The following is a 27,423-nucleotide window of genomic DNA, read 5'->3' on the forward strand; positions in this document are numbered from 1 at the left end:
CTGAATGTGGCAGAATTGCACAGGTTAGATCTGATCTATTGGTTGTGGAATCGCTTAGCTCCACATTTATTTGCTGCTTATGCTGATTGGTCTGCAGGCAGTCCTGTGTTGTAGCTTCACCAGTTGACATCTAATTTTGGGTATGCCTGGTGTTGCTGCTGGCACACCCTCCACTCCACTCTGGCAAAGTGTAGAAAATGCAGACAACCTATTACCTGCGTCTGTGTCTAACCAAATATGTAATAATAGAGCTATCCTTTTCTATAGTTGATTTAATTTCTTTGCCTTTGGGAGCAGCATCTGTTCTCATTTGCTGGGACAAATAGTAAAGTGGTTATGTTGTTGGATGAGTAATCCAAAGGCCTGTTGTAATGAGCTGAAGACAAGAGTTCAAATCCCACGATAGTAGGTGGGGAATTTAAGTTGTTAATTAAATAAATCTGGAATTAAAAACTAGTGTGAGTATTCGTAATAATATGGTATCAGGATTATCATAAAAATACATCTGGTTTTTCAACGTACTTCAAAAGAAGGAAATCAGCTCCCATGTACGTTCAGACCAAACCCTCAGAAATGTGGTTGACCTTTATCTGTTTCCTGATGCAGCTTAGAAAGCCTTTCAGTTAGGCCTTTCATAGGCAGGAAGCTCCACCCTTGAGAGCTGCCAGCCAATTGGATTGGCAGTAGCCATTACTGTGCTCTGGAGCTGCTGGGGCTACCAAGGTACCAGGGGATTAATGCATCACATCCTGTCCAGGAGGTAATGACTGACAACAGTTTAAGATACAGCCCTGAAGGGACTTGTCATCATATCATAACATCCCCTTTTCTTTTCACTGAAGCTTTATTCTTAAAGAATCAAACTATTTATATGAAAGCAAAAGAAAATAACAATGCATCTGAATATATTTTAACAGAGAGCAATGAATTTACAAGTCTCTGAAATGTATTGGTGGTTTGTTTATTTATTCTGCGAGACACTTTGGGCTTTTGACTCTCCCATGCTTGTCGTTTGATTGATAATTTGAAGGTTACATCTCTCCACTAAAAATTGTTCTCCAGCATTGAACTAACCGGGCGGCACGGTAGCACAGTGGTTAGCACTGCTGCTTCACAGCTCCAGGGTCCTGGCTTTGATTCCCGGCTCGGGTCACTGTACCTCCGGGTACTCCGGTTTCCTCCCACAGTCCAAAGATGTGCGGGTTAGGTGGATTGGCCATGCTAAAAAATTGCCCCTTAGTGTCCAGGGATGCATAGGTTAGAGGGGATTAGTAGGTGTAATATGTAGGGATATGGGGGTGGGGCCTGGGTGGGATTGTGTTTGGTGCAGACTCGATAGGCCAAAGGGCCTCTTTCTGCATTGTAGGATTCTATGATTCTAATCTAGGTGGCCAGAGTGTGATATGTAAAATAGAGCTTCCTCCAATTGGGTTGAGCGAATTTCTCTCAAATTGATCAATTCACAGAGAAAATAATGAACGTTTTGGCATTCATGATGATTGCATAGCTGCACCACATCGACTGCAGCAGTTCAAGAAGGCAACTCACATATAACTTCTTAAGGGGAATGAGGGATGGGCAATGATAACTTCTTGGGCTCAGTAATTATTTTCAAATTATATTACAATTCAATTTAAATATTTTATTCAACCTCGTGCCAGAAATGGGCGCGAGACTGATCTCGCTGGATATCTGGTGCCGCTAAGATTGTGAGAGGCGAGAAATCAGGCATGAACCTGATTTCCCGACTCTCACGCGATATTACTGGCTCACCCTGCCCATCAGCCGGCAGGGCACAAAGGTGAGATCACCTCCAAGAGTCAGCTATTTAGGACTGAAATGAGGAGAAATTTCTTCAGCCCATGAATTGTAAAGCTTTGGAGGTATCTATCCCAAAGTGCTGCAGATGCTCAATCATTGAGTTCATTCAAGGCAGAGATCAATAAATCCCTTTGTATCCAAAGGTTAAGAGACTGAGGGATACTGTGGTATGGATGAGTTGAGGTGGATCATCTGTGATCTTATTAAATAGTGGAACAGGCTTGAAGGGCCAAATTGCACCTATTTCTTCTGGGGTGAAAGCAAATATGTCACAAAAACTAATATTGTACCTATATACGGAATGTAACCCCAATTCTTAAGGATGTTCAAGAACACTAGTAATCCTGTGTTTTATATATAAAATGAACTGGCTAATCCTCCTAAAGTATTTTTGCTTGCAAGTTAGAGTTGTGTTATGCACTTTTTTGCTGCCTTTTACCAAAATGTTCCCTTCAATATTGTTGGACAATTGCGAAAACGTTCCAAATTTAATTGGGGAGTCAGGTACATAGTTTAAAAATAACATCGACATGGAAGCCTGAGGAACTATTGTCATTGTTTAAATAATGAAAAATGGGAATGCTCATTGCCACAATAAAAATCGTTGGACTCAAGCAAATTATTGCCAATAGGCTATGTGGGATCATATACTTTTGTAAACCTCATCAGTAATTCTTCTTCCTACAGCTTCAAATATTTTAGTTTGAAACTTACAAAGGATAATGTATGTGGTTCAGTAGAAAACATTGTTTGCCAACCTTTTCTGAATCTTAGTCAAGTACATTCTAACTTCCATCCAGCTAAATTCGAATCAATCTTAATTGTAGTTACATCATGCACATGTGGAAATTATGCAAGTTTATTCAGAGCAGAAAGAGGGCATTTTGGACATAAGGAGTGTGTCAAACCTTCAGTTTTTTTCTCAGTATTTATTCAATGTTCAGTCTTGGACAGACAAGAGATTTGGAAATTGTACATGAAGAATAAGGGACTTGTCAACAACATCCATCTGCTCAATTATATGTAAGGCATTACAGCATTAACTGCCCTGCTGTTCAATGTAGAGGTGAGCTTAAACCAGTTTAAAGCCTGTGTTTCTTTAACTTGTCAACACAATAAGATTCTGTTGAGGAAACTGTTTTCCTGATGAATTAGATAATAATCCAGATGACACTTTATCAAAATACAAACATCCTGTTATGCACAAAGGGCCCTATCCTCCTAAAGTATTTCTGCTGGCAAGTTAGAGTTGTGTTATGCACTTTTTTGCTGCCTTTTACCAAAATGTTCCCTTCAATATTGTTGGACAATTGCAAAAAACGTCCCAAATTTAATTGGGGAATCAAGTACATACTTTAAAAATAATATTGATGTGGAAGCCTGAGGAAATATTGTCATAGTCTAAATTATGAAAAATGGGAATGCTCATTGCCACAATAAAAATAAATATTAATATATAAAAAACTGACTCCTTTTACATACATCTGTAGCATGAAATGATACTCCAGCTCCCTCTAAATTTCTCATAGCTTTTGCTTGCGGAGTTGAGCTTGAGTCTATTCCAACCTAAAGTGGTGCAATAAAGCAATGTGAACTGGCTCACCCAATGACTCAATGGGTAATCATTGCATGATATAGCACTGAGGAATTTGAATTGAAAGGATTTCAGGTTAGATTCTGATCAATGCTGTGTTAGTCATCTGGCAATAGCAGTTGTCTCCAATGTTTCTGGTCTGATGAGAGAAATAAATTCCATTTCTGACCACTATCAGGGGAATTCCATAGCAAAGTATTTGTGTTTGGAGTTCAGAAGATTAACTTTTCAGGTACAGGTTAGTTTAGCTGTGACCTCCTGGCTGGTTAATAGCCTTATTATGGCATTTACTCTTCACACATGAAGAATGACCGTGAGAGTAAATTAGCAACGAGCTGCTGGTAGCTTTGCGAGATGAAGGAGGACTATTTGTATAATGTTTGAGAAGAGGAAGAATTTTTAGTCCAAAGTCCTATAAAGTTGAAAAATTCCCCAGTGTAGAGCTTTTAATCTTTTTCACAACTTACCCGATGCTTCTCAAAACTAGTTAAACACATCAACTTCAGGAAGCATAGTGAAGGGAATGTCCCCATCCATGTCAAAGGTGAAGAAGTGCAGATGTTTGAGAGCTTCAAGTTTCTAGATGTTCAGATCACCAACAGTTGGTCCTAGTCCCTCCATGACAATGTTATAGTTAAGAAAGCCTACCAATGCCTCTATCTTCTCAGGGGGGGCTAAGGAAATTTGGCATGCCTAGTACAGATGCACCACAAAAGGCATCCTTTGCAGTTGCATCATGGCTTGGTATGTCTCCTGCTCTAAGACCGCAAGAAACTACAAAGGATTGTGAATGTAGCCCAGTCCATCATGCAAACCAGCCTTAGGGACTGGTAAGTATCCAGAAAAGTACAGAGGTTCCAGGGAAAGAGGGTTGGAGTGGGTCCAGGGAAGGGGCAAGTATATCTTAGAGAGCATCTGTGGGGTCCTAGAGAGAAAATTCAAGGTACTGGTCATAAGAGGGAACAGAGTCAGAGAAAGGAGTGGGATGTGATAGGGTTGCAGGCCCAGGGTGCAAATTTAGTAGTTGAAAGTCTCATCGGGGATATGGGGGTGGTCACAGAGGGGGCCAAGACAGATGGCTTGGATAATGAGAGGGGAAGGGCTAAGGTCAGGAAGGACATAGATATGGTAACAAGTTTGAAGGGAGGGAAGGCATGTGGAGATGGATTGTTTTAGAGTTCAGGGTAATGAGGAGGGACCCAAGGTTGATAGGGGAGAAACAAGTGTTGAAATATGGATATATGGTGTTGGGAGAAGTTGGTGGGTGACAAGGGAATGGTAGAAGGTGGTGGAGTGAGCTTGAAATGTGGCATACACTATTTTTCCAAACTGACTAGATGACACTATTAGTCAGTGAAATCCCTTGAGGTGGAAGAGAGTGTTTTTGGGTGGGCGGAGTTTTAAATTACAACAAGTGGCTGATGAAAAGAGCACCCCAATAATTATGAGGTAACTCAATGTCAAAGATGCTCATTTGTATTCTCCTCTTTCTGATGAACCCACCTCGGAACAGATTTGTTCCCGACTTATGGGTCACACGATAGCAAGAACCCAGAAAGGTGTGGAGCTGCCATTTATTTTGTACCATGTGGCACCTGCTGCGATCAGAAGTACAGATGAATGGAGAACAGGAGGTGGATTCCTCCCAAGAGTCAACTGATGGAGCCAACGCATGATGACAAACCTTCATCCTCCCGGTGAATGGTCATGGCTGACAAGGGCTCATGTGATTAGTCTTTCCATGTTGCAGCAGTAATGGCCTCTCTTACAGAGTCTCAAGGATAGTGGAAACAAACGGAAAAGTGTCCACTTGAATCTTCTTGCACGTGGCTCTAACTCTGGTCAAGTATGAATAGGAGGAACACCCATGTCTGATCTTCCAGGATGTCCTTTACCTGGAAGGAGTGAAGTGGGAATGCCATGCCTAGATGATGGCCAGGCAAAGGACTTAGCACTGACTTGCTGGCTTTGAGATGGAGGGAAACTTAGGAAGAGATTACTGGAGCATTGATGATGGAGGTTGCAGACAACCCTGCTCTCATCCAGATGAGAAGAAGGAGGGTCCATTGCTGGTTGGCACAAAGCCATGAGGGTTAAGGGCTGAAAAGCAAGAGGCAGGACTCAAGAGGCTGGTGAACATGGACCACTGGAATGATGAACCTTGGCTTGACCATAATGTAGCGCTGGTGGTGCTTTTTTCTAGAGATGAGTGAAAGGTTTCTCCAGTATAAGCTGCAGCCACAGAAGATTCTAGTGTAGTGCACTTGTCTACATTAACTGACCAGTGTCTGCTTACTGTTTAAATTTGGTGCCAGAACATTTGACTGCGTGGCCTAATGGCGGGAGTTTGCGCACAAATTCCCATCCACCGTAAAATTCACTGGGCAGCTCAGAATTAACCAGTTCAAAAGTGGAAGACTGCCCATGTTCACCAGCCCCTGCCACTTAATGGAAATCATAACAACTATCATGTCCGCACCAGACTAATCTCCACAATAGGAAATTTTGCCCATAATCTAGATTTTCAAATTGGTGTTATTTTAATGCCAGTGTTAATCAACTTAAATAAATGCTGTACTGCCAACTGGAAAATCTAGGCTCCACTGTGGATACAAGATTGAACAAATCAGCTCACAATCACAATTTATAAGAATAATGCAAAATCTTTAGAATCTTTGGAAATTAGAACAAGGTATCAATAGAACAGAATGACTTTGCTATTCATCCTGCTTCTTTGTAACTTAAGTACCACGTTAAGATATGTATAGAGTCCAGAGTCGTCAACACACATAGTAGAGCAATTTGAAGTTAAGTTCCTTCAATATCTGCAGAATCACAGTATGTACAATTAGAAGTGTTTCTGTTGAAACATCCTGTTTGTTTTTCACAGAGATCCTGCCACACTTTCAATTATGACCTCCAGGTCCCAAAGCCTTGCCTTTTAACCCCAATTGCATTCTTGGTTAGATTTTGATGATACACTGCAGCAAATGCTTCATGTCATATTAATTATAGTCTAGCAAAAAGATACTTTGATTCTAGTGTTTGCATCAAATGAAGGTAACAAGAAGTCTGGATAATTGCAGCCTTAACACATGCACACATTGACAGTGCATAATTCTCATTTTCTGGTGTCTTATATTGGTCTTTAACAGAATAAAATTCCAAACCAAAGAATAGATCAACAAATGCACATTCTCATGAATAGCTTATAAGGTTAGTAAATCACTAAAGACACTGTACAAGGAGCAGGGGCCCAGATTTTCACCATGACAGAGAACCTCTCCAAAATGATGGAAGTGCCTGAAAAAAAGTGTGGCCTACCGAACATGGCACTTCCCATTTTTGTGGAGTGAGAATAGGAGGTCTTTGCATCTCATGCATACATGGCTCATGGAGGCAGCTGACTATATAAATCATTGGTTGCCTCCACTGAAGTCAGATCTTTGTATCCAAGCAGCATGCAACACAAATGAGTGGAGAGTAGACTTGGGAAGCGCAGGACTTCATTTTGTGTATTTCTTTGGATAGCCAAGATACCCTTTGGATCCGGTCCTCGAACATCATTGCAGAAAGGTAAGGTGTCCTTTGGAGAAGGTCAAGTGGCCTTTATAATTGTTAAAAGTAGACATAAATGTATGCTAAGGATGTACGAACTCATGGGAGCTATCAACAGACCTATCAGTATCAGCTGACAAAACAATCAAGAGGACCTGGCAAAAAGTGTTAAGAAATCCTGTCAAGAGAGTCCCTCAAAAACGTCTGTCGGAAATTCTAAGCACACCTCATAGACAAGTGTAGGCTCAGTGAAGGAAACTTCTGGAATTTGGAAGTTACTCTGCGCATTTGCGAGCTCCCAAAGTAGTTGTAGATTTCAATGGAGGAGTGATGTTGAATACTCAAGGGGTTGCTATCATTATCACGACAAAATCTGGGCCCATATTTTCCACACAATTTATAGCCTGGCATTGAGCATAAAATATAACAGGCTTAGTTCAGATAGACTAAAAATGTTATTTAATGTATAAAGGAAAATTGGTTCATCATGAAGGACTGGAAATTACTCATTTATTATTTCATGCAAAAGAGACTTATTTTTCTGATCCATTATAATATGAAGAAACCTTGGGAGCAAATGTTTTTGAAACTTACAATGCAGCATCAGGCATACCTAAAATGAGGTATCAGCCTGGTGACACGACAACATAGGACTACTTGCATGCCAAACAGCACAAGAGCAAGTGTTGCAACAAAGCTAAGTGATTCCACATATCTAAGCTCTGCAGTCCTGCCACACCCAGCCGTTAACGGTGATGGACAGTTAAGCAACTTGCTGTAGTAGAAGACTCCATGAATATTCCCATTCTCAATGATGGGAGAAACCAAGCACATCAAAAGATAAGGCTGAAGCATTTGCAATGATCTTCAGCCTGAAATACCAAGTGGATGATCCATCTTGGCCTCCTCCCAAAATCCGTAGCATCACAGATGCCAGTCTTCTGCCAATTTGATTTATTCTCAATGATGTCAAGAAAGGGCTGAAGACACAGGAAAAGACAGAGGCTATGGGACCTGATTATATTTCAACAGTAGTACTGAAGACTTGTGTTCCAGAAATTAATCTACTTACTGAAGCTCAGTTTGGGCTAACCCATCTCCTGAATTCATTCCAGACTTGATTCAGACATGCACAAAATAGCTGGGCGCCAGGGATGATGTGGAAGTGATTATCCTTAACATCAAAACTGTATTTGATTGAGTGTGGCATCAAGGAGTCCTAGCATAACTGGAGAAAATGGGAATCAGGGAGGAAACTCTCCATTGGTTGGAATCATACCTTGAATAAGGGAAGATGGTTGTGGTGATTGGAGGTCAATCATCTCAGCTCCAGGACATCACTGCAGGAGTTCCCAAGGTGGTGTCCTAGATCCAACCACCATCAGTTACTTCACAAATGACCTTCCTTCCATCATAAGGGCAGAAATGGGGTTGGGGATGTTTGTTAATGATAACAATATTCAGCACTGGTCACAACTCCTCAGATGTTGAAGCAAATGCAATGAGACCCAGACAATATCCTGGCTTGGCTTACAGGTGACAAGTTACATTACACAAGTGCCAGGCAATGACCATCTCTGACAAGAGAAGATCTAACCATCAGCCTTTGATATTCATTGGCATTACCGTAGTTGAATCCCCCGTTATCAACATACTGGGTGTTACCATTGACCAGAAACTGAACTGGACTAGTCAGTTATAGCCAGCTATATAAATACTGTAACTACAGGAGCAAGTGAAAGGCTAGGAATACTGCAGTGAGTAACTCACTTTCTGACCCTCCATAGCCTGTCCACCCTCTAAAAGGCACAGGTGAGGTGAGGAATATAATGGAATACTCTCTCATTGCTTGAATGTGTGCAGTTCCAACAACACGCAAAAAGCTTGACACCACCGGGGCAAAGCAGCTTGCTTGATTATGACCCCATCCACAAACATTCACTTCCTCCACCACTGATGCACAGTGGCAGCACTGTGTACCATTTACAACATACACTGTGGGAACTCACCAATGCTCCTTAAACAGCACCTTCCAAACCCACAACTACTATTATCGAGGGCAAAGATAGCAGACACATGGGAACACCACCATTTGGAAGTTCTCCTCCAAGCCACTCACCATCTTGACTTGAAAATATCCTTCACTGTCACTGGGTCAAAATCTAGGAATTGGCTCCCTAACAGCACTGTAGGTGTACCTACAACATATGGACTGCAGTAGTTCAGGAAGGCAGCTCACCACCACCTTCAAAGGTAATTACAGATGGGCAATAAATTTGGGTTTAGTCAACAAAGCCCACATCCCATGAATGAATAAACAAATTAAAAATATATCTTTTGTGATATTATCAGGCAATTATGACACATCAACAACAATGAGCATTTAAAAACTTCAGAAAAATCGCCAAGTAACAATTTGATCAGTTACAAATTTCCCAAACTTAGTTATGGTAGCTATGGATTAGTGACTTTGATAGAATGGGCAAGTAAAAATATATCTGGGATGATGTACTCATAAAGCCAGAATTTTACCAGTGTTCATGCCGGTGGGATTTTTCCATCCTGTTGCAGTGAACGGAGATTTGGTTGGGCACCAACTTGTCCGACCTTGGTACAGCAGGATCGTGATGTGAACGGCTGGTAAGATCCTGCCCTAAGTCTTTTGACTGGTTTAACATACCAAATTATAAAGACTAGCATTTATGTAGCACCTTTCACAAATTTAAGGTGCTCTAAAACACTTTACAGCAAATGCAGTAGTTTGGAAGTATAATTACTGTTGTAATGTTCTAATGTAGCAAATGTGACAGTCAATTGACACTCACAGAAAAGTTACAAAATGTGATAATAATCAGATGATCTGGTTAAATGATGTTGATAGATAAATATTGGCAATGACACAAGGAGAATTTTCTTGCCTTTCTTTAAAGTAAGTGCAACAACCTGACAGGTTCAATATTTTATTCAAAGAGGCAAGATAGGATTACCTGTCATGAATGTCCATCCATGGCAATTTTCTTAGTTACCTAAGTTACCTCAGTTATCTTCACTATTTTCCTCCCTCATCCTCTGCACTGAATGGCTTCTCATCAGAAGTGCTTTCAACTCTGTTTCAATTCATCATGTTCTCTCTCCTCTTGAGCCCACTGCCATGCTATTCTCCCTTAATCTTATCCCCATGTAAACTTTCCAACTCATATGCACAGCTAACCTCTTGACCTTTTTGGATTTGATTTATTATTATCATGTTTATTATATCATTGGGATACAGTTTAAGTTTATAAGTTCATTTATTAGTGTCACAAGTAGGCTCACATTAACATTACAGTGAAGTTAAGGTGAAAGTCCACTAGTCGCCACACTCCGGCACCTGTTCAGGTACACTGAGGGAGAATTTAGCATGGCCAATCTACCTGACTAGCATGTCTTCCGAACTGTAGTAGGAAACCAGAGCACCTGGAGGAAACCCATGCAGACATGGGGAGAACATACAAACTCTGCACAGACGGTGACCCGAGCTGGGAATCGAAGCTAGCCCTTGGTGTTGTGAGGCAGCAATGCTAATCTCTGTGCCACCATGTCACCCACAAGTATTGTTTCTTGTCATCTCATGCGGTCTTGCTCCAAAGGCAGACTCACCACCCACATCTTATTTCTGCCTCCAAATCCTATTTTTCCTGTTGCCTGGAAGGAAAAAATCTCCCTACTGATTCACTTGCAACTGTATTCTCAAAAAACCAACTTTGGCCTTTCATTCACCACAGCATGTCTGGAACTATTTCTTTGCTCAGTTGCAGCCTCATTTCCACCTGTGAGGCCTGAGTCACCTAATGGAACCATTACTCTCTGTTATCCTAATCATGCTCCCCTAAGTCAACAGTATGCAGACTAGAACAAATATGATGGAAAACTGATTTAACAATTCACTACTAAAACTGGAGCACATAAAGCACTATTGGGTCTCCTCTTCTAAAACTGCTCATTATTCCAGGATCCTCAACTGCAAAAGTAACGCTCATTTCATTTCTCCATGGTCAGCATCTTCTTAAATCCCCTTTCTCCTGTGTCCTCCACATCCGCCTTCAACAGTAAGGAACAGCTTTATTTGCCAAAAGATTGAGGCCATCCAATCAGCAGCCGCTCCTATTTTCTTCGCTTCACCTCATCTTCTGCACTGAACTTTGTGGAAGGCCTCCCTCCTGCCCTAGCACTAAATTTGTCCTCTTCTATCTCCCCTCATGTCATTTTCACACTCATCTTGCTATTAGACTGCTGCTCTCTCAGTCCAATTTCAACTAAACTAGTGAACTACCAACTTCTCTCCTGAGCTACCATTTTAACTTAGATATTGTTAAAAGTTCTTTATTTCTCAGGTTCTGTCTCTCTACCTTCTTCACATCTGCCATCGTGATAACCCCCAGGGGGTCCATCGAGAATCACTGACTGATCTCCCTATGAGGACTATTGAAGTTGAGTTCGCCTGGCAACAGGCAATGGCCTGCCCAGCAAGAACTCATTATCTGAGTCTTTTCTAAGACAAGCCCAGGATTAGTGTGTGCACAAAGTTTTGCATTCTGCAATAAATTATGTTCCTTTCTGGTCGTGCTTCCTGAGTTATTGCAGCCATCATCAACCCACCTTTCCCTGAACTTCAAATTTGAATCCCTCCAATCAGGTTTCCTCCTCTGCCACAGAACAAAACAGCTTTTATCAAAGTCACAAATGGTATCGTATAAGACTGGGATAATGGTAAACTATTCCTTCTCATTCTTCTTGATTTATCTGCAGCTTTTGACATAGTTGAACACACTGTCATCCAACACTCTCCAATGTCATCCTACTGAATGGAACTGCATTTATCTGTTCCATCCTTATTTATTTAATCATTGCTAGAGAATTGCTATCTCTTCCCATTCCCACATAGTCATTTGTAGTATCAAGGGTTTATCCTATTTTGTCATTTACATGCTGCCCTCAGTAACATTACTGGAAAGCAGGTCATTTCACATGCATGTCGACAACACCCGGCTTTATCTCACAACACTTCTCTCAACACATTCACTGTGTTTGATGCATCAGGCTATTTGTCTGATCAGCAGAATTTCTTCCAATTAAATATCGAAAAGACTGAAGCTACTCATTTTGGTCCTCATTACAAACTCTGCTCCCATACCCTGAACTCTACTCCTCTCCTCTCCTCGGCAACTTTCTAGAGTTGAAGCAGATTGTTCACAACCTTTGAATCATATCTGATCCCAGGTTGAGCTTTTACATATCTTTGCCATTAGTAAGACTGCCTCTGTCTCAGCTCATCTGCTACTGAAACTCTATTCATGCATTTACCTTTAGACTTGATTGTTCCGAAGTAATCCTGGCTGGTCTCCCACATTCTTCACTCTGCAAACTTGATCATCCAAACGTCTGCTGTCTGTAACTTGCAGGAAGACTCATTCCCCTATCATCGTTGTGTTCACTGACCTACATTGTCTCCTGGTTAAGTAACAGTGTGATTTTAAATTCTCATCCTTGTTTTCAAATCCCTTCACGGTCTCGCCCCTATATTCCTATAATCTCATCCAGTTCTACAACCCTTTAAGAAATCTGAACTCCTTTAATTCTAGCCTTGTGAACATCCCTGATTTTAATTGCTTCACCACTGATAACCATTCCTTCAGATGCCATGGCCCTAAGCTCTGAAATTCTCTCTGTAAGGCTCTCTGCTTCTCTACCTCTCTCTATCCTTTTAAGACATTCTGTAAAACTTACTGCTTAAAATAAACTTTTGGACATCTAATCTAATAGTTTCTCCTGCAGCTCAGTGTCTTATTTTGTTTTGTAACGTCTCTGTAAAGTGCCTTTGGATATTTTATAACACTATGTAAAGGCAAGTTATTGTTCTCATCGATGCTAAGTTCTTCCAAGGGCTAAATGTCTTCCAATAATGTTACCCAATGTATTTGCATAACATTTCTTTGTGCACTATTTGAACAGTTATAAACACACAAAGTAAATGGTTCAAATCAACAAGACGTACTGCACAAAGGAATACTGTGTGTTAAGCAATACATTCCCAAAGGAAATTAAACTCAAATAAACAGGCACAGCCAGTTTAACTCTTTTAGAGAATGGTTACAATCTCAAAATGCACTATGTTATATATGCAATGAGATCAATAAGAAACTTGAAGTGAAGCTGCCTGGCAGCAGGATATGTAAAGTTACAAAGCAACAGCTGGCATGCACCCATGTTAGTTAGTGTTTTGTGCTAATACATACCCATTTACAAATGACAGCAAGTGCCGGTAGAAAGCCTTCAGTTTCACAAATTCCAGTAAAGACCAACCTTAGGTCCAGCAGAATTAGTTATGTGCTTCTTTTTGACTCCCTAGTCAGCTATAGACTCAGTCACCCATTCTACTTCCTCAAGTAGGGAAGTATCTAGTAGCAGAACCAACAAAAACCAGCTTGCAAATGTTCACATGCACAAGGGCTAAGTTCATGCACAGATCATATTAAGCACATACATAGAAAATAGAATAAAATAATTCACTCTTTATGTTTTGCAAGCTAACTTCCTTTTGTTAAAAATTAAATATAATCCTGTGATTATATGTAATAGAATGTAATGGTGACAATTTCATAGCTAATTGGAAGAATTGACTAAATAGACCTTCTCACCCCTATTTCTTTTGCCACAGTGATGTCTGTTTTTGAAAAACACAGCTGCAATAACGGCTTAGATTTTCCAACCCCTCATGGCAGGGTCTGCTGTGGGAGTTGGTGACCCTGACAAAAGTTTATGGAATGCCAACATTTGTTTCCCATACCCAACTGCCCTTGACCTGAACATTGCTATTGGTCTGGAGTCATATATAGGCCAGACTAACTAAGAATGGCAGATTTTCTTCCCTAAAGGACATTAGTGGACCAGATGGGCCTTTATAACAATCTATAATAGGTTCATGGTCATTATTGGAACAGCTTTATATTCCATTGGCCATGATGAGATTTGAACCCGTGTCCTCAGAGTATTAGTCTGGATATTACCAATCTAGTGGCATTGCCACTGTGTCACTGTCTCTTCTGTCAATATGAATAGCAAGAAGTCTTCAACATACGCTACGATAAGTTTGCTGATCTGCTATAATCATATTTTCAGTCTCTTGTTTGAGGTCAGTCCAAACATCTGAAATAGAATCTGAGCAGCAGAAATGCCTAATCAGTGAGGGGTTTGACTATCTATGTGCATTGTATCTATACTGGAGTATGGAAGATGTGCAGATGCATTATCAACCATATTGCTGTACAATACATATATCACTAATAGGCAAACTTCTCTCTCCTCAAAAAAGTTATAGCATGTTTTCCATTAAGAACATAAGAACATAAGAAATAGGAGCAGGAGTAGGCCATCTGGCCCTTCGAGCCTGCCCCGCCATTCAATAAGATCATGGCTGATCTGTCGTGGCTCAGTTCCACTTTCCCGCCCTCTCCCCATAACCCTTAATCCCCTCTCTTATCAAAAACCCATCAACCCGCTTCTTAAAAATATTTAGCGAGGCAGCCTCCACCACTTCAACGGGCAGAGAATTCCAGAGATTCACCACCCTTTGAGTGAAGAAGTTCCTCCTCAACTCCGTTCTGAACTGCCCCCCCTTAGCTAACTTAACTTACAGGATTTCATGGCCCCCAGCCAGGCGTGTTTTTACCGGATGGAGCACATAAAATATTTGGATGCCCAGCCCACCTCCTTCCCACTCACCCTGGATCTGTTCCCACAATACAGAGGATGTACCCTACTAGGTTGCCCAATCTTAGGCACATTTACTCTCATAACTGCCCAATTAATGCAACTAAGGGCTTCCACTCACTCCACTTACATAAAACACTCACTCCACTAACATAAAACTCTGGGCTGTGCCAGGCAGGTTAAAGTAAGTGCAAAGGCTACTTTTGAAATGGCTTCTTTGAAAAGGGAGGAAGGAAGTGGATGGGCTCATTAATTGATAAGTGCCTTGTATGCACTGGTGACACCCCAAACCCCGAAGATGTCACTGCCTCATCCCCCACCCTTTGTTCCTCCCCACCTATTCATAGTACTGTATTGAATTTTTGTTGTAGATTATACGCAGTGGCACTTGAACTCATTACCTCCTGACTGATTGTAAGAGGTCAGTCAGTGCTGATTAAGTTTTTATTGCTTATGCCCTAACCACACCCAGAAAAATCCAGCAATTGCTACTGCATACTGTACCAATGTGGTAGGACAGAAAGTTCTTCTGTACGGCAGTGTGAATGAAATGGCAATCTTCAGTTGTCTCAAAGACTATGTTAAATATGCACTTGTCAAAAACCTGCGATGCACCATAATTAAGCATCATTGACCTTAATAAGAACAAAAATGCTTGAATCCGTCATCAAAGAAGAAATAGCGAGGCACCAACAGAAGAATTGTTTGATAGAGCAGACGCAGCATGGATTCGTTAAGGGGAAGTCGTGTTTGATAAATTTATTGGAATTCTATGAGGATGTGACTAGTGCGGTAGACAGAGGGGAACTGGTAGATGTGGTGTTTCTCGATTTTCAAAAGGCCTTTGATAAGATGCCGCACACAAGGTTGCTTCAGAAGGTTAGGGGGCATGGAGTTGGGGGTAAGGTGTTAGCGTGGATAGAGGATTGGTTGTCTAATAGGAGGCAGAGAGTTGGTATCAATGGGTGCCATTCTGATTGGCAGTTCGTAACTAGTGGAGTGCCGCAGGGATCAGTGCTGGGGCCTCAGCTATTTACCATTTATATAGACGATCTGGAGGAGGGGGCTGAGTGTAGGGTGTCGAAATTTGCTGATGACACGAAGATGAGTGGAAAAGCAAATTGTGCGGAGGGTGTGGAAAGTCTGCAGATGAATCTAGATAGGCTGAGCAAGTGGGCGAGGACCTGGCAGATGGAGTACAACGTTAGCAAGTGTGAGGTTATCCACTTTGGCAGGAATAATAGTAGGAGGGATTACTATTTAAAGGGCAAAAAGCTGCAGCATGCTACGGTGCAGAGGGACCTGGGGGTCCTTGTGCATGTGTCGCAAAAACCCAGTCTGCAGGTGCAGCAGGTGATCAAGAAGGCGAATGGGATGCTGGCCTTTATAGCGAGGGGGATAGAATATAAAAGCAGGGAGGTCTTGCTGCAACTGTACAGGGTACTGGTGAGGCCGCAGCTGGAGTACTGTGTGCAGTTTTGGTTGCCGCACTTGCGCAAGGATATTTTGGCCTTGGAGGGAGTGCAGAGGAGGTTTACTAGGCTGATACCGGAGATGAAGGGGTTGGACTATGAAGAGAGACTAAATAGACTGGGTCTGTACTTGGGAGTTTAGAAGGATGAGCGGGGATTTTATAGAGGCGTATAAGATAATGAAGGGAATGGATAGGGTAGAGGTAGAGAGATTCTTCCTGCTCAGAAAGGACAACAGGACTAGAGGGCACAGCCTCAAGATAAGAGGGGGGCAGTTTAGAACGGAGTTGAGGAGGAACTTCTTCACTCAAAGGGTGGTGAATCTCTGGAATTCCCTGCCCATTGAAGTGGTGGAGGCTACCTTGCTAAATATATCTAAGACACGGGTAGATAGGTTTTTGGTAGGCAAGGGAATTAAGGGTTATGGGGAGAAAGCGGGAATGTGGAACTGATCCACTTCAGATCAGCCATGATCCTACTGAATGGCGGGGCAGGCTTGAAGGGCTAGCTGGCCAACTCCTGCACCTACTTCTTATGTTCTTATAATGTTCTAACAACATTTTTTTTTGTTCCATTTCATTAACATTTCCTCAGTTGGGAATTCATAGGCAAACTCTGAACATGGTCAAAATGCTTTCTTTGAAAATTCTATTACCTTTTACCCATCTCTCCTTTTTCACTAAATTTAATGAAGGCAAAAACTTTGGTTCTGGTTCTGTACATGACCTTGTTATCCAGAGATTCCTAGGGTACAAGTATTCTGACTGCTGGTAGTATGGTTTAAATACGTATAAAAAAAAGTGATTTTTCCAATACAGAATGTTTTTCATGGTTTTGCACCACCCTTCTCAAGAAAACAAAATGTTAAACATCCTGCCATGTTTGTGACCTCGGCCCTTGCAATCTTAACACTATGAAAGAAATGTTTTACAAGCGTTAGGTCTCAACTTCCTTTCTGCCTGGTTTGCCAAGACGGAGAACACCAAAACTCATCATGTAGTGGATAACTTTATGGACCTTGGACATGTTCAACAGCGAAGGATTAAGAAGCACCCTGCATGATTATGGTTTGGAATATATATTGTGAAGGAAATGTAATTAGTACACTGACCTCTTCCTATTCCCCCCATCCAAACCCCACCATAAGAAGTACTCCAGTAAGATCTGTTCTGATCTAGTGGCTATTCAGATAATTAAATTCAATACTTAAAACAAAATGTTCCAGACCAAAATTAATAAAGCATATTCCTGACAAAAATAAGAGGTAAACAGCAGAACCCCGAGGACATGCTGAGTTGAAATTGTATGCAGTTCACTTTTGGTGAGTTCAGGCTTTGACCCCTCAGCGTATGTGAAATATAAACACTACAGCTCAAAGGATACAGTAATTAGTTTTGAGTTAATTTTAAAAGGCTGCAGCCTGCTGGATAATCATGAGAGAAAGGTCATTAACTACATTGGTGTCCATTACCTATACTTACAGCTGCGATACTGCACAGCGTTACCAACATACCCCAGCTCCAGCCTGCAAGCACTCTGACCTAGTCATAATTTGACTGGACGAGGGTCCCGCCTGGGAATTCAGATGTTTTTCTTTTATACTGAAGGGAAATTTAAGACAAGAACTGCACCACAGAAAGGTTAAATTACAGACATAAAACACCCTTTAGTATTTTTACAATTCATTGCCAATTATGCCATATAAAGTTAAACACTGGGCATTGCAGCTGCAAAATTTATTAACTTTCATTTGCACCTTTGGGAAATAACTCAACTGAACTCTGCCAGTGACTGTTTTTATTTGATTCATAATACTTCAAACCTGCACAATGAAATTGTAACTTCTTACCATTTTGATTTTATAGACTGCTATGTTGTATATTGCACACTTCTTTAATTGAATAAGATCTATTTTTATGTTTGACTTTTGAGGTTTGAGACCTCTTGGCTGCCTTCCCTGCCTTTTCCAGCAGTATTTGACACAATACTAGGAATATAAGCCAGGGACCTATTTGTCAAATCTTATTGTGGCAACAAATAATCTACAATCTTTATCAGAAAGTATTGGATTACTAAGCAGCAACTTGGCTCTGACCAGGCAAGCCCTTGTTTCTTTAGTTTCTTTGATAAGTTAGAACAAGGTCTGCAGTTTAAAAAAAAGGCATCATTAGTTCTGCTAGCCATGTTTACATCAAGTCATTTGATTATAGATCATTCTAACTTTGGAACCCACCACAATTAAAAGTGCTTGATGTGAAGTAGATTTAATGCACGCACCTTCACTTATTAACAGATTGTTAAAATGATTCCTGTCAAAACTTCTCTCTTCCAATAAGACTGTGAACTGGCAGCTTTATGAGTGTGCACATACTGGGGGTTACCAGAGTGTCTCTCCATGTACTAGACTTGAAACCATTTCAACTGGTTTTGGTTCAAAATCTCAGAGAAGGTCTCAAATGAACCACATAAATTATGCTGAGATTGCACGGAACTAGATTTATTGCAGATTAGCAACATTAGAATTCCAGGAAATAAAATGACTACAGCTTCCTATGTCAGCTCATCTTATACATAGCATTTTAAAAACATTCAGGCTCCAAAGGGGAAGATGCAATGAATGTTTTTTTTTAAATAAAGATCTTTAAGATTTATATCCTACACTACTGCCAAATAGATTCACTTGCTTAGGCTGGGATTCAGACAGTTTACTTCAGCAAAGATTCTCAATTCATTATCATGTTTACCAGCTTTTCTAGCAGTATCTCTTAAATGGCAGTAGTCATTACTGTGGATTGTGCTTGCGTAAATTGAATGGGAATTTATGAAATAAAGTTGGTTTACATGGTTGTACCATTACACTTTGAAAATTCAGGTCTCAATGTGGCTTTGTCGCCTTAGTTTGTTTTTGCTTTTGTTGCCTTCCACATAAAACAGTGCTAGCATCCATCTAACACTAATCCTTCTCAGCAATTAAGAACTTATTTGCAGATGTATCATACATAGTCTAGTTGTTGAATGGAATGATATGGTAAAACAGAAGATCTTTATGCCCAGATCCTAACTGGATTTTATTCCAGATATCAATAGGATCTATGAGATTAGAAGTATATTCCTCGCTGCCTATAGTAGAAAAGAAGAAAGCCTATCACTTAGACATACTAGATGGGTTTTTCTGGCCACAATCACCCAAAATCAGAAAATCTCACCCGAGGTCAATGGATCTTTGCATGATGCGCCCCTCTCCCTATGATTCTTGTGGCAGGCGGGATGAGAACATTCCCCCAACCTTTCAAAATCTCATGACCTCCCAAAGTGCTTTGCTTTCAATGAAGTACTTTTGAAGTGTATTGATTGTTGTAATGTAAGAAACACAGCAGTCATCAAGCCCTCACAGTATAAAGACCAGACTTCCTCTGTCTTTTTAATGCAGGTTAATGAAGATGAAAATTGGGCAGGTTAGAAGAAATAACTCTCAATTTCTTCTTTGAAGTAGTGTTTTGGGATATTTTCCATTCACCTGAGAGACCAGATTTAACATCTTGGTCTTGGTTTAACGTTTCATGCCAATTATATTTTTTCATTAATGCAGCACTTCCTCAGCACTGCATTGAAACCCTAAAATATATGAATGACAAGAACCGTTGGCCCCAAAATTCCTCAATAGTTACAGTAGTCTGAGGATATTATGGACCCACATATCAATCATGCACAAGGATTTGTGAATTAATAATGTGGGTTCTTTATTTGAAGACAAAGCTATGTACAGAAAATGTTCACTGTGGGGGGACGCTAATCTCTATCCTATTGCTTGCGGACTTCCTACAAATAATGGGGCTAACAAACCACATATTGTTGAGGTAATAATGATTGACAATACTTTAAGATTCACCTCTTCAAATATGCATGCATCTCATATAACATCCCTTTTTCTCCTAACTGAAGATTCACCCTTAAAGAATCAAACTATTTATATAAAAGCAAAAGATGATAACAGGTTGACTGCAATAAAGTCACAATTATGCCTTACCTCTATATCTACTTATACATTAGTCAATGGTTTTATTGGTTGTTGTCTAAAGGCAAGAATTCTAGATGATGTTTTCTGTGAAGCTTCAATCATAATTGATCTTTTGAGTGTTGACCATATTATCTAGATGTTACAGCTGCTCATTGGACAACCTGATGTGTTCAGTTTCTGGAAACTTTTATTGCTATAATTTTAATTTTAATAGCTTGTCTGGTTTGAAAATATTGATGTCCAGAAAACACAGCTTGATTTGTTGTTGAAACATTGTAAATGAAGATGGGAGATCTGTTGTTTTCCAACTAAGCATTGGAAATTTAGTGGTGATCTTTTGGACAAGTCAGATCCCAGGTTGGAACCTGGCTTGATTGATCCTAACTCACAAGTCTGCTATTGAACTCTTTAACAGAAGAATAAATCATTTACTAAACTAAGATAAAATTTTACAGTGCTCCTTCACCCACAATTATAGCTTTACAGATATACAGATTTGTAAGGATAATACAGGTTATAAATTATACCTTATGTACTAATGTTCACAGTAAATTCAGGTACTGTTAGGTAAACTATGGTCAGTCACACCACACTCTGAAATCAAGTGTCAGATGCCAACAAAGCAACTTCTGCGGCTCTCGCAACAACTGCCCTCAGGCACTCGTCACACTATGCCTATTGGTTTCATTGAAACTAATGTCTTTAACTCACTTTGAAATTTTCTCCCAAATAATGCTTTCGCTTGGACATATTCAAAAAGGACCCACCTCCAGAGTTTCAAACTCTCCTGCTGGTGTTCCTTTCCCCTGAATTGTCATGTGCATTCAAGCTTTGCCTTCCACACAATTTCTCAGATATCAGTTGTGCCAATAGAACACCGCTGCCTCATAAGCCCGTAGTAAGGAGTCATTGGTCTTTGGCTGTTTCCTTAGGTCTTCTGGCATCTTGTAAGCCTATTTTTGTTTTACATTGACTTCCTGCAGCTTTGTCTTTTTTAATTTGGAATCTTCTCTTCTCCGACTCTTGTCTCTTTAATTTAGAGTGTTTTCTTCTACGACCTTCTTCTGTCCCAATTTTTGGCCTTATAAGATACTTTTCCTTTTGCAAAATCTCCTCCCTTAACTCCCTCTCCTCTGTTTAGCTTCTTCAGCGCCCCTTGATATAATGGCACTTTCTTCTACCTCATCTGATCCTTCTTTTTACACTGTTTCACTTTATATTTTAGGGTTCCTGGCTGTGCAAGTGCAGGGCTCCCTTTAAACTGAAAAAAATGGAGAAGAACAATCTACACATGTGTGTTGGGCCATTTAACCTTTTTAAACGAGGATCATGACCAACTATGGATGTGCAACCAGGTTCCAGCCAGAACATGAACAGAACCATTGAATATCAGAAAAAAAAACAATTTGTGCATATGTGATTATTCCAGGGTAGGCGCACACACAGAAACCACTGATGTCTACTGGGAACTGTGGTCCCAGAAGGCCTAAACTTAATTTTTGTTTTAAATAGACAATTGTTCCTCTTCTTCTGGGGTCCATAATACTGGTTTAACTTTAAGTTCGACCCACAAAGCAATAATTTGGGTAGGAAAATGGCCGCAGGATCCCAGAAATGAAAACAAACAGTAAAAAGGTATGTTTTACTGGCTTCTTCGAGCTGTTAAAAGCTGTTACTGGATAGATTATTCTTTCCAGCCCAGTCGCCAATATTTAGCTTCAGCACTGATAAATGTCTTGGAGCTCTACTCAAAATGATGCCACCTGCAGTCAGCTGTATAATTTCTGTTCCCGTTTAAATTTCACAACAATTAGGCTTTTACTAATTAAGCTCTTCCAGATTTAAACGATCACAAACTGGTGCCTGCTACCTGGAGCAAGATGCAATCCCAGAACAAAAGTATGGTGTGTTAGAATATCCACAAAGCTGGAAAAACTTTATAAACAATGGGGGCAATCTTATTGGCTCATTAAGTATGTTGATCAGCATGGCGAGCCAGTAAGATCGGGCGAAAGGTAAAAAACCAGCATTGTGCTGGTTTCTTGCCTCTCATGATACTAGCGGCCACATTCTGCTGGCGTAGGGTGAGAGGCTGATTTAAATATTCACTACTTCACTTTAATATTATTAGTGAGCCCGGGACACAATTACCCAGACTCACTTGCCTTAACGACCTTGCCAGTGGAAATCCTCACCGGCAAGGATCACGTATGGTCTGCAGCAATGGGGACCTAATATGCTGGCCTTGCTGGTGGGACCAGAGGCCATTCAAGCCCATCCCCCCCATGCCTGAGGGTCCAGGGAAAGGCTGGACAGTGCCCTTGAGTGATCAGCCATGGGACAGAGGGAGAGGAATCGGGTCCAACATTGGAGCGAAGATGTGGTAAACAGGCAGAGGCGATGGTAATCGGATCCGGCAATCGGAGTCAGCAATCAGGTGGAGGCGCTGTGTTTGGGGGGGTGGAGATTGGGGCCAGCGATTGGGGTGGTGGCGGGGCGATGTCCAGGGGTCGATGTCCGAGGTGATCCGGGGGTTCATACAATATGCAGGGGAGTGGGTGAGTGAGAGATCTCTCAGTGTAGTGTGTACACTTGGGAGATTGGGCTGCATGTGCAAAAGCACCTCCACACTCAACAACCGCCTTCCTGAAGTCCACTCGTCCTACTGGTGAGAATCACATTTTGCCTCTTTTTTTCCTAAGTGCCATACAATTGCATCTGGAAGCTCATCCAAAAAACTGGTGGGATTCCTTGTTCAGCACTTAGGATTATTTTGGTAAGATTGTCCTCAGTGAGTCTTAATAGTTGTTTCATATTCATACTTTTTCCCTGATCAATGCTTAGGGTCAAAGATTGTGCATTTTGCAGTCAAATTTTCAAAACCATGCTGCCACTAACTGCCACCATTTTACATTTCTTTTTCTTCAATGTAACTGTACCAATCATACTCAAGGTTTGGTGAAATAATAATGTGGGTTCTTTATTTGATGATAAGACTGCATATAGATAATGTTCACTGAGAGCTAAGTATAGTGTACTTAATCTCTACTCTGCTGCTTGCAGACTGCCTACAAGTCATGGGACTAATATATCACACCGTGTTGAGGGAGTAATGGTTGATAGAAGCCTTAAGATATGCCTCCCTAAAGGTGCATGCAGGTCATATCACAAAACCTCCCTGTGATACTACAAATTCAGCAGTGCCAACAGTGAAAGTCACCATTATTATACCCATTAGGATCACCACCTGATCAATTTCAAATCCTATGGTTATCAGTCATTCACTTTGCAGTAATAAGGGAAAAACAATAATTTTAATAGCATCCTGATATTTTCAGGAAAACATAAGAGATATTCAAAGGACTTTCCTTTACAAGTAGAATTCACACAGGCAGGTATTGTAGTTTTCTACAATAATCTGAGCAGAAGAATTAAATTTGTCACCAAATCATGGAGTAATTGAATGATTACAGCACAGAAGGAGGCCATTCAGCCAGTCATGTTTGCGCCACTCTTTGCAGTAGCAATTCACTTTCAGCCACCCCATCTTTTTTTTCTGCAGCAAAAGCAATTTTTCTTCTTCAGATAATGATGCAAATTTCTTTTGTAAACCACAATTAAACCTGCCTCCACCACACTCTCAGGTAATACATTCCAGATCCAAACCACTCATTGTATAACAATGCTTTTCTTCATATTACCATTGTTTCTTTTGCTCGTAAATGTAAATTGGTACCCTCTGGTTCCTGGTCCTTCCACTAATAGGAACAATTTCTCCAGACTCCTCTATTCTACGCAGACCCCTCATGATTTTGAATATTGTTGTCAAGCTTCTCCTCAATCTTCTCAGAGGAGAACAGCCCCATAAAAAATATTTCTGGTGTTGTACAAGCAATCAATTGTGCTGGATATTTCATCTCCTCAAACACCGCCAACGCTGCACCTATTATATGTATTTAGCACTGTGTAAAAAAGGTATGAGTAAACTGTTTTAAATCAATTCCATGAGTTTCAATGAATTCCATTTTCAATGAGTTAGAAAAATAGGATTTACTGACTGATTTGTGTATTGTAGTACTATAAAATATGGGGATGAATACTTAGAATGGTGGAATCTCAACCTGCATCATCTGAAGATGCAGCAGGAAACACATCCCTGTTGATTCCGACAGGCCTGCTGTCATTTTACACTCTAATGAGTGTTGATTGGCAGCAGGTGGTCCTCACTTGGACAGAAGTCTCACCTTGTAGAGTGCTGACCAATCAGATTGGTTCTTGAAGAGAGAAGGGGGCTACCGATGGAGGTAACACCCACACTGTCCTACCCTAGTTTGAGGATTCAAACAGCCACTCCCACCCCCACTCCCTCTCTCGATCTATCCAGCACCTGATTGATAGTACATTTGTCATTGATCCCCAGATTATCTAAATAAAGCTAACAAAGTACATTCTGGTCATTCAAAGAAACATTATGCGATTAGACTGCTTTAACGAAACATATAACTTGTGTTACTGACTGCTAATAGCTAATAATTTATTGATTACTGCAGCTTTTTAGTCACTTCAGATCTTGTTCAGGATACTTGAACAGGATTCCTATCTTTTGTAACATTACTCACATGTTAGCCATTAACTTGAGATTGTATGGCATTTCACCAGCAAAAGTACAGAAAACATTGCAATTAAATATTAAAAGTGTAACAATTAACAAGTTATTCAAATGAAAATCTGACAGTTACTTTCCTAATTAACTATTACTAAATGCAACAAATAGTCCTGACAAAAATAACTGGTAACGGCATTGATAATGATGCATGTTTGACTCAGTTATTTGAGGCATTTATTGTTTTAATGTTCTAAGATTATGGAGTTATTTTGTTTAGGTAGCGCTCTATCCTTCCTGCAAAGCCAGGCTGACCCTTGTAGAAATCCTCTTACCTTTTTCTCCTGCTGGGCATCGTTTTTTCTGCACAGTACATTTTCTTGTCTCAGTGGTTTTTGGACAGGGGTTTCCATGTGCTGAAGGAACCTGCACAATGTCTCGTTTCCTGGACTCACTGCCTCTCCGGAATCCGCATGTCTTCCCTCGCTTTGTACAGGGACTCCATGCATTCCACTCGCTTACTTCACAGTGTACTGTAAAAGAACAAGCAAAATTGTTGAAGATTTTTTTCTTTCACATTTCTCAATTTAACTTTCCAACTCCCTCCTGTCTAGCAGATACTGATTTGCTGATTGATTTTTTGGGGCTTCATATACAGGTAAACTCAGGACAGCAGAGTTAGGAATATAGATTAGGATTCGCAGGACTTTACAGTTTCGTCCCGAAACCGTAAAATCTTGCACGAGGTCAATGGGTCTTCTCATTGTCTGCCCCTCATCCACTCCAATTCCTGTGGCAACTGGGGTGGAAAAATTCCAGCTAAGTCTGAAATCGTATGCTACAGACAATGAAAGGCAGTTTGATATTCCAGTGATAGTTGCAGTGTATGTAATGCTATTGCTCTGCCTTGCCATGAGTGGACCAACAATTTCATTATGGACAAAAACAGATCAGTTCTATTGTCAACCTCCATCTTGTGGGATAAAAATAAGTGTTACCCTCCATATTACATTGATGCAAATGATTTAAGAAATTTTAGAAAATTCTAAGGGATAAAGACCAAAGTTAATGCATTTGTTCAGAATTATAAATTCTTTTTATGGTAAGAAGTAGTATTTTAGTTGTAAAACATTTAGTCCTACTATATTTTATAATTGAAACATTGGGGACAATTCTCCTATCACGACCCATAACTTTTCTGGTGGGTCGGGCTGGGAGATGTACATCGTTGGCCTTTTTCCGGGATTTGCACATGCACCAGAGATGCATGTGCATTTCCCAGAGCCAGAGAACAGTCAGAGTCCAGACAACGCTGGAAACTAGTGGGAAGACAGGTATGAGATTTGAATTTTTTTTTAATATGTTTTGCATGTCACTATCAGGAAGTTGCCCAGGCCTGATTCTCCCACCAAATCGTTACACTTTAATATCAATAGAATACCAAACTTCATTATGGCAGAGTTTTGAGTAGTTCCCCATGTTCGGGGAACAAACGGGAGACCCCACTGGAATGAAGGGGGACAATCTGGGCCCCCAAGGGGGTTGGGTGGTGGGGGTATGGTGCCCCCAGGCATGAGTACTCGGGCAGTGCCAGCCTGTGCCCCCTGGACTAACCAATGGGCAAAGTGCCTGTGCCTAGGAGGCACCTGGGCACTGCCCATTGGGCAGTGCCAAGGGGCCAGGGCTTATTATGGGGGTGGGCAAATTTGAATGCAGATTACAGGGTCAACAGCAGGGTTCTGAGGAATGTTGAGGAACAGAGAGATCTTGGGGTTCATATCCGCAGATCTCTGAAGGTTGCTACTCAAGTGGATAAAGCCGTGAAGAAGGCTTATAGTGTGTTAGCGTTTATTAACAGAGGGTTTGAGTTTAAGAGCTGTGGGGTTATGCTGCAACTGTACAGAACTTTGGTGAGACCAAATTTGGAATACTGTGTGCAGCTCTGGTCACCTCACTATAAGAAGGACGTGGAAGCATTGGAGAGAATGCAAAGGAGATTTACCAGGATGCTGCCTGGTTTGGAGGGTAGGTCTTATAAGAAAAAGTTGAGGGAGCTAGGGCTTTTCTCTTTGGAGCGGAGAAGGATGAGGTGACTTAATAGAGGTTTATAAGATGATGAGGGGGATAGATAGTCTCTGCACATCCACTCTATCTCCTCGGATGGATGTAGCTGTTACTAGGGGGCATAATTATAAGGTTCATGGTGGGAGATATAGGATGGATGTCCGAGGTAGGTTCTTTATGCAGAGAGTGGTTGGGGTGTGGAATGGACTGCCTGCTGTGATAGTGGAGTTAGATACTTTAAGAACTTTCAAGCGGTTATTGGATAGGCACATGGAGCACACCAGAATGATAGGGAGTGGGATAGCTTGATCTTGGTTTCGGACAAAGCTCGGCACAACATCAAGGGCCGAAGGGCCTGTACTGTGCTGTACTGTTCTATGTACTGGAGGAGGGAACCGAGTGTATGGTGTCGAAATTTGCTGATGACACCAAGATTGGTGGAACGGCAAATTGCGCGGAGGGTGTGGAGAGTCTGCAGAAGGATCTAGATAGGCTGGGTGAATGGGCCAGGAACTGGCAAATGGAATTTAATGTTGGCAAGTGC

General features: G+C 41.0%; 1 protein-coding gene across 1 annotated transcript in view; it reads right to left on the reverse strand.

The window, feature by feature from the left end:
* The window catches only part of rspo3 (R-spondin 3), a 79,021-nt gene that overhangs the window by 25,814 nt on the left and 25,784 nt on the right, over nt 1–27,423 (reverse strand). Inside the window, exon 4 of the mRNA XM_080193303.1 lies at nt 25,151–25,348. Within this exon, the coding sequence (XP_080049429.1) occupies nt 25,151–25,348 (198 nt within the window). The remainder of the gene's footprint in view (nt 1–25,150; nt 25,349–27,423) is intronic.

The sequence above is a fragment of the Carcharhinus amblyrhynchos genome, chromosome 7 (genome assembly GCF_965287045.1).
Source record: "Carcharhinus amblyrhynchos chromosome 7, sCarAmb.v2.hapA, whole genome shotgun sequence".
Classification (NCBI taxonomy): domain Eukaryota; kingdom Metazoa; phylum Chordata; class Chondrichthyes; order Carcharhiniformes; family Carcharhinidae; genus Carcharhinus; species Carcharhinus amblyrhynchos.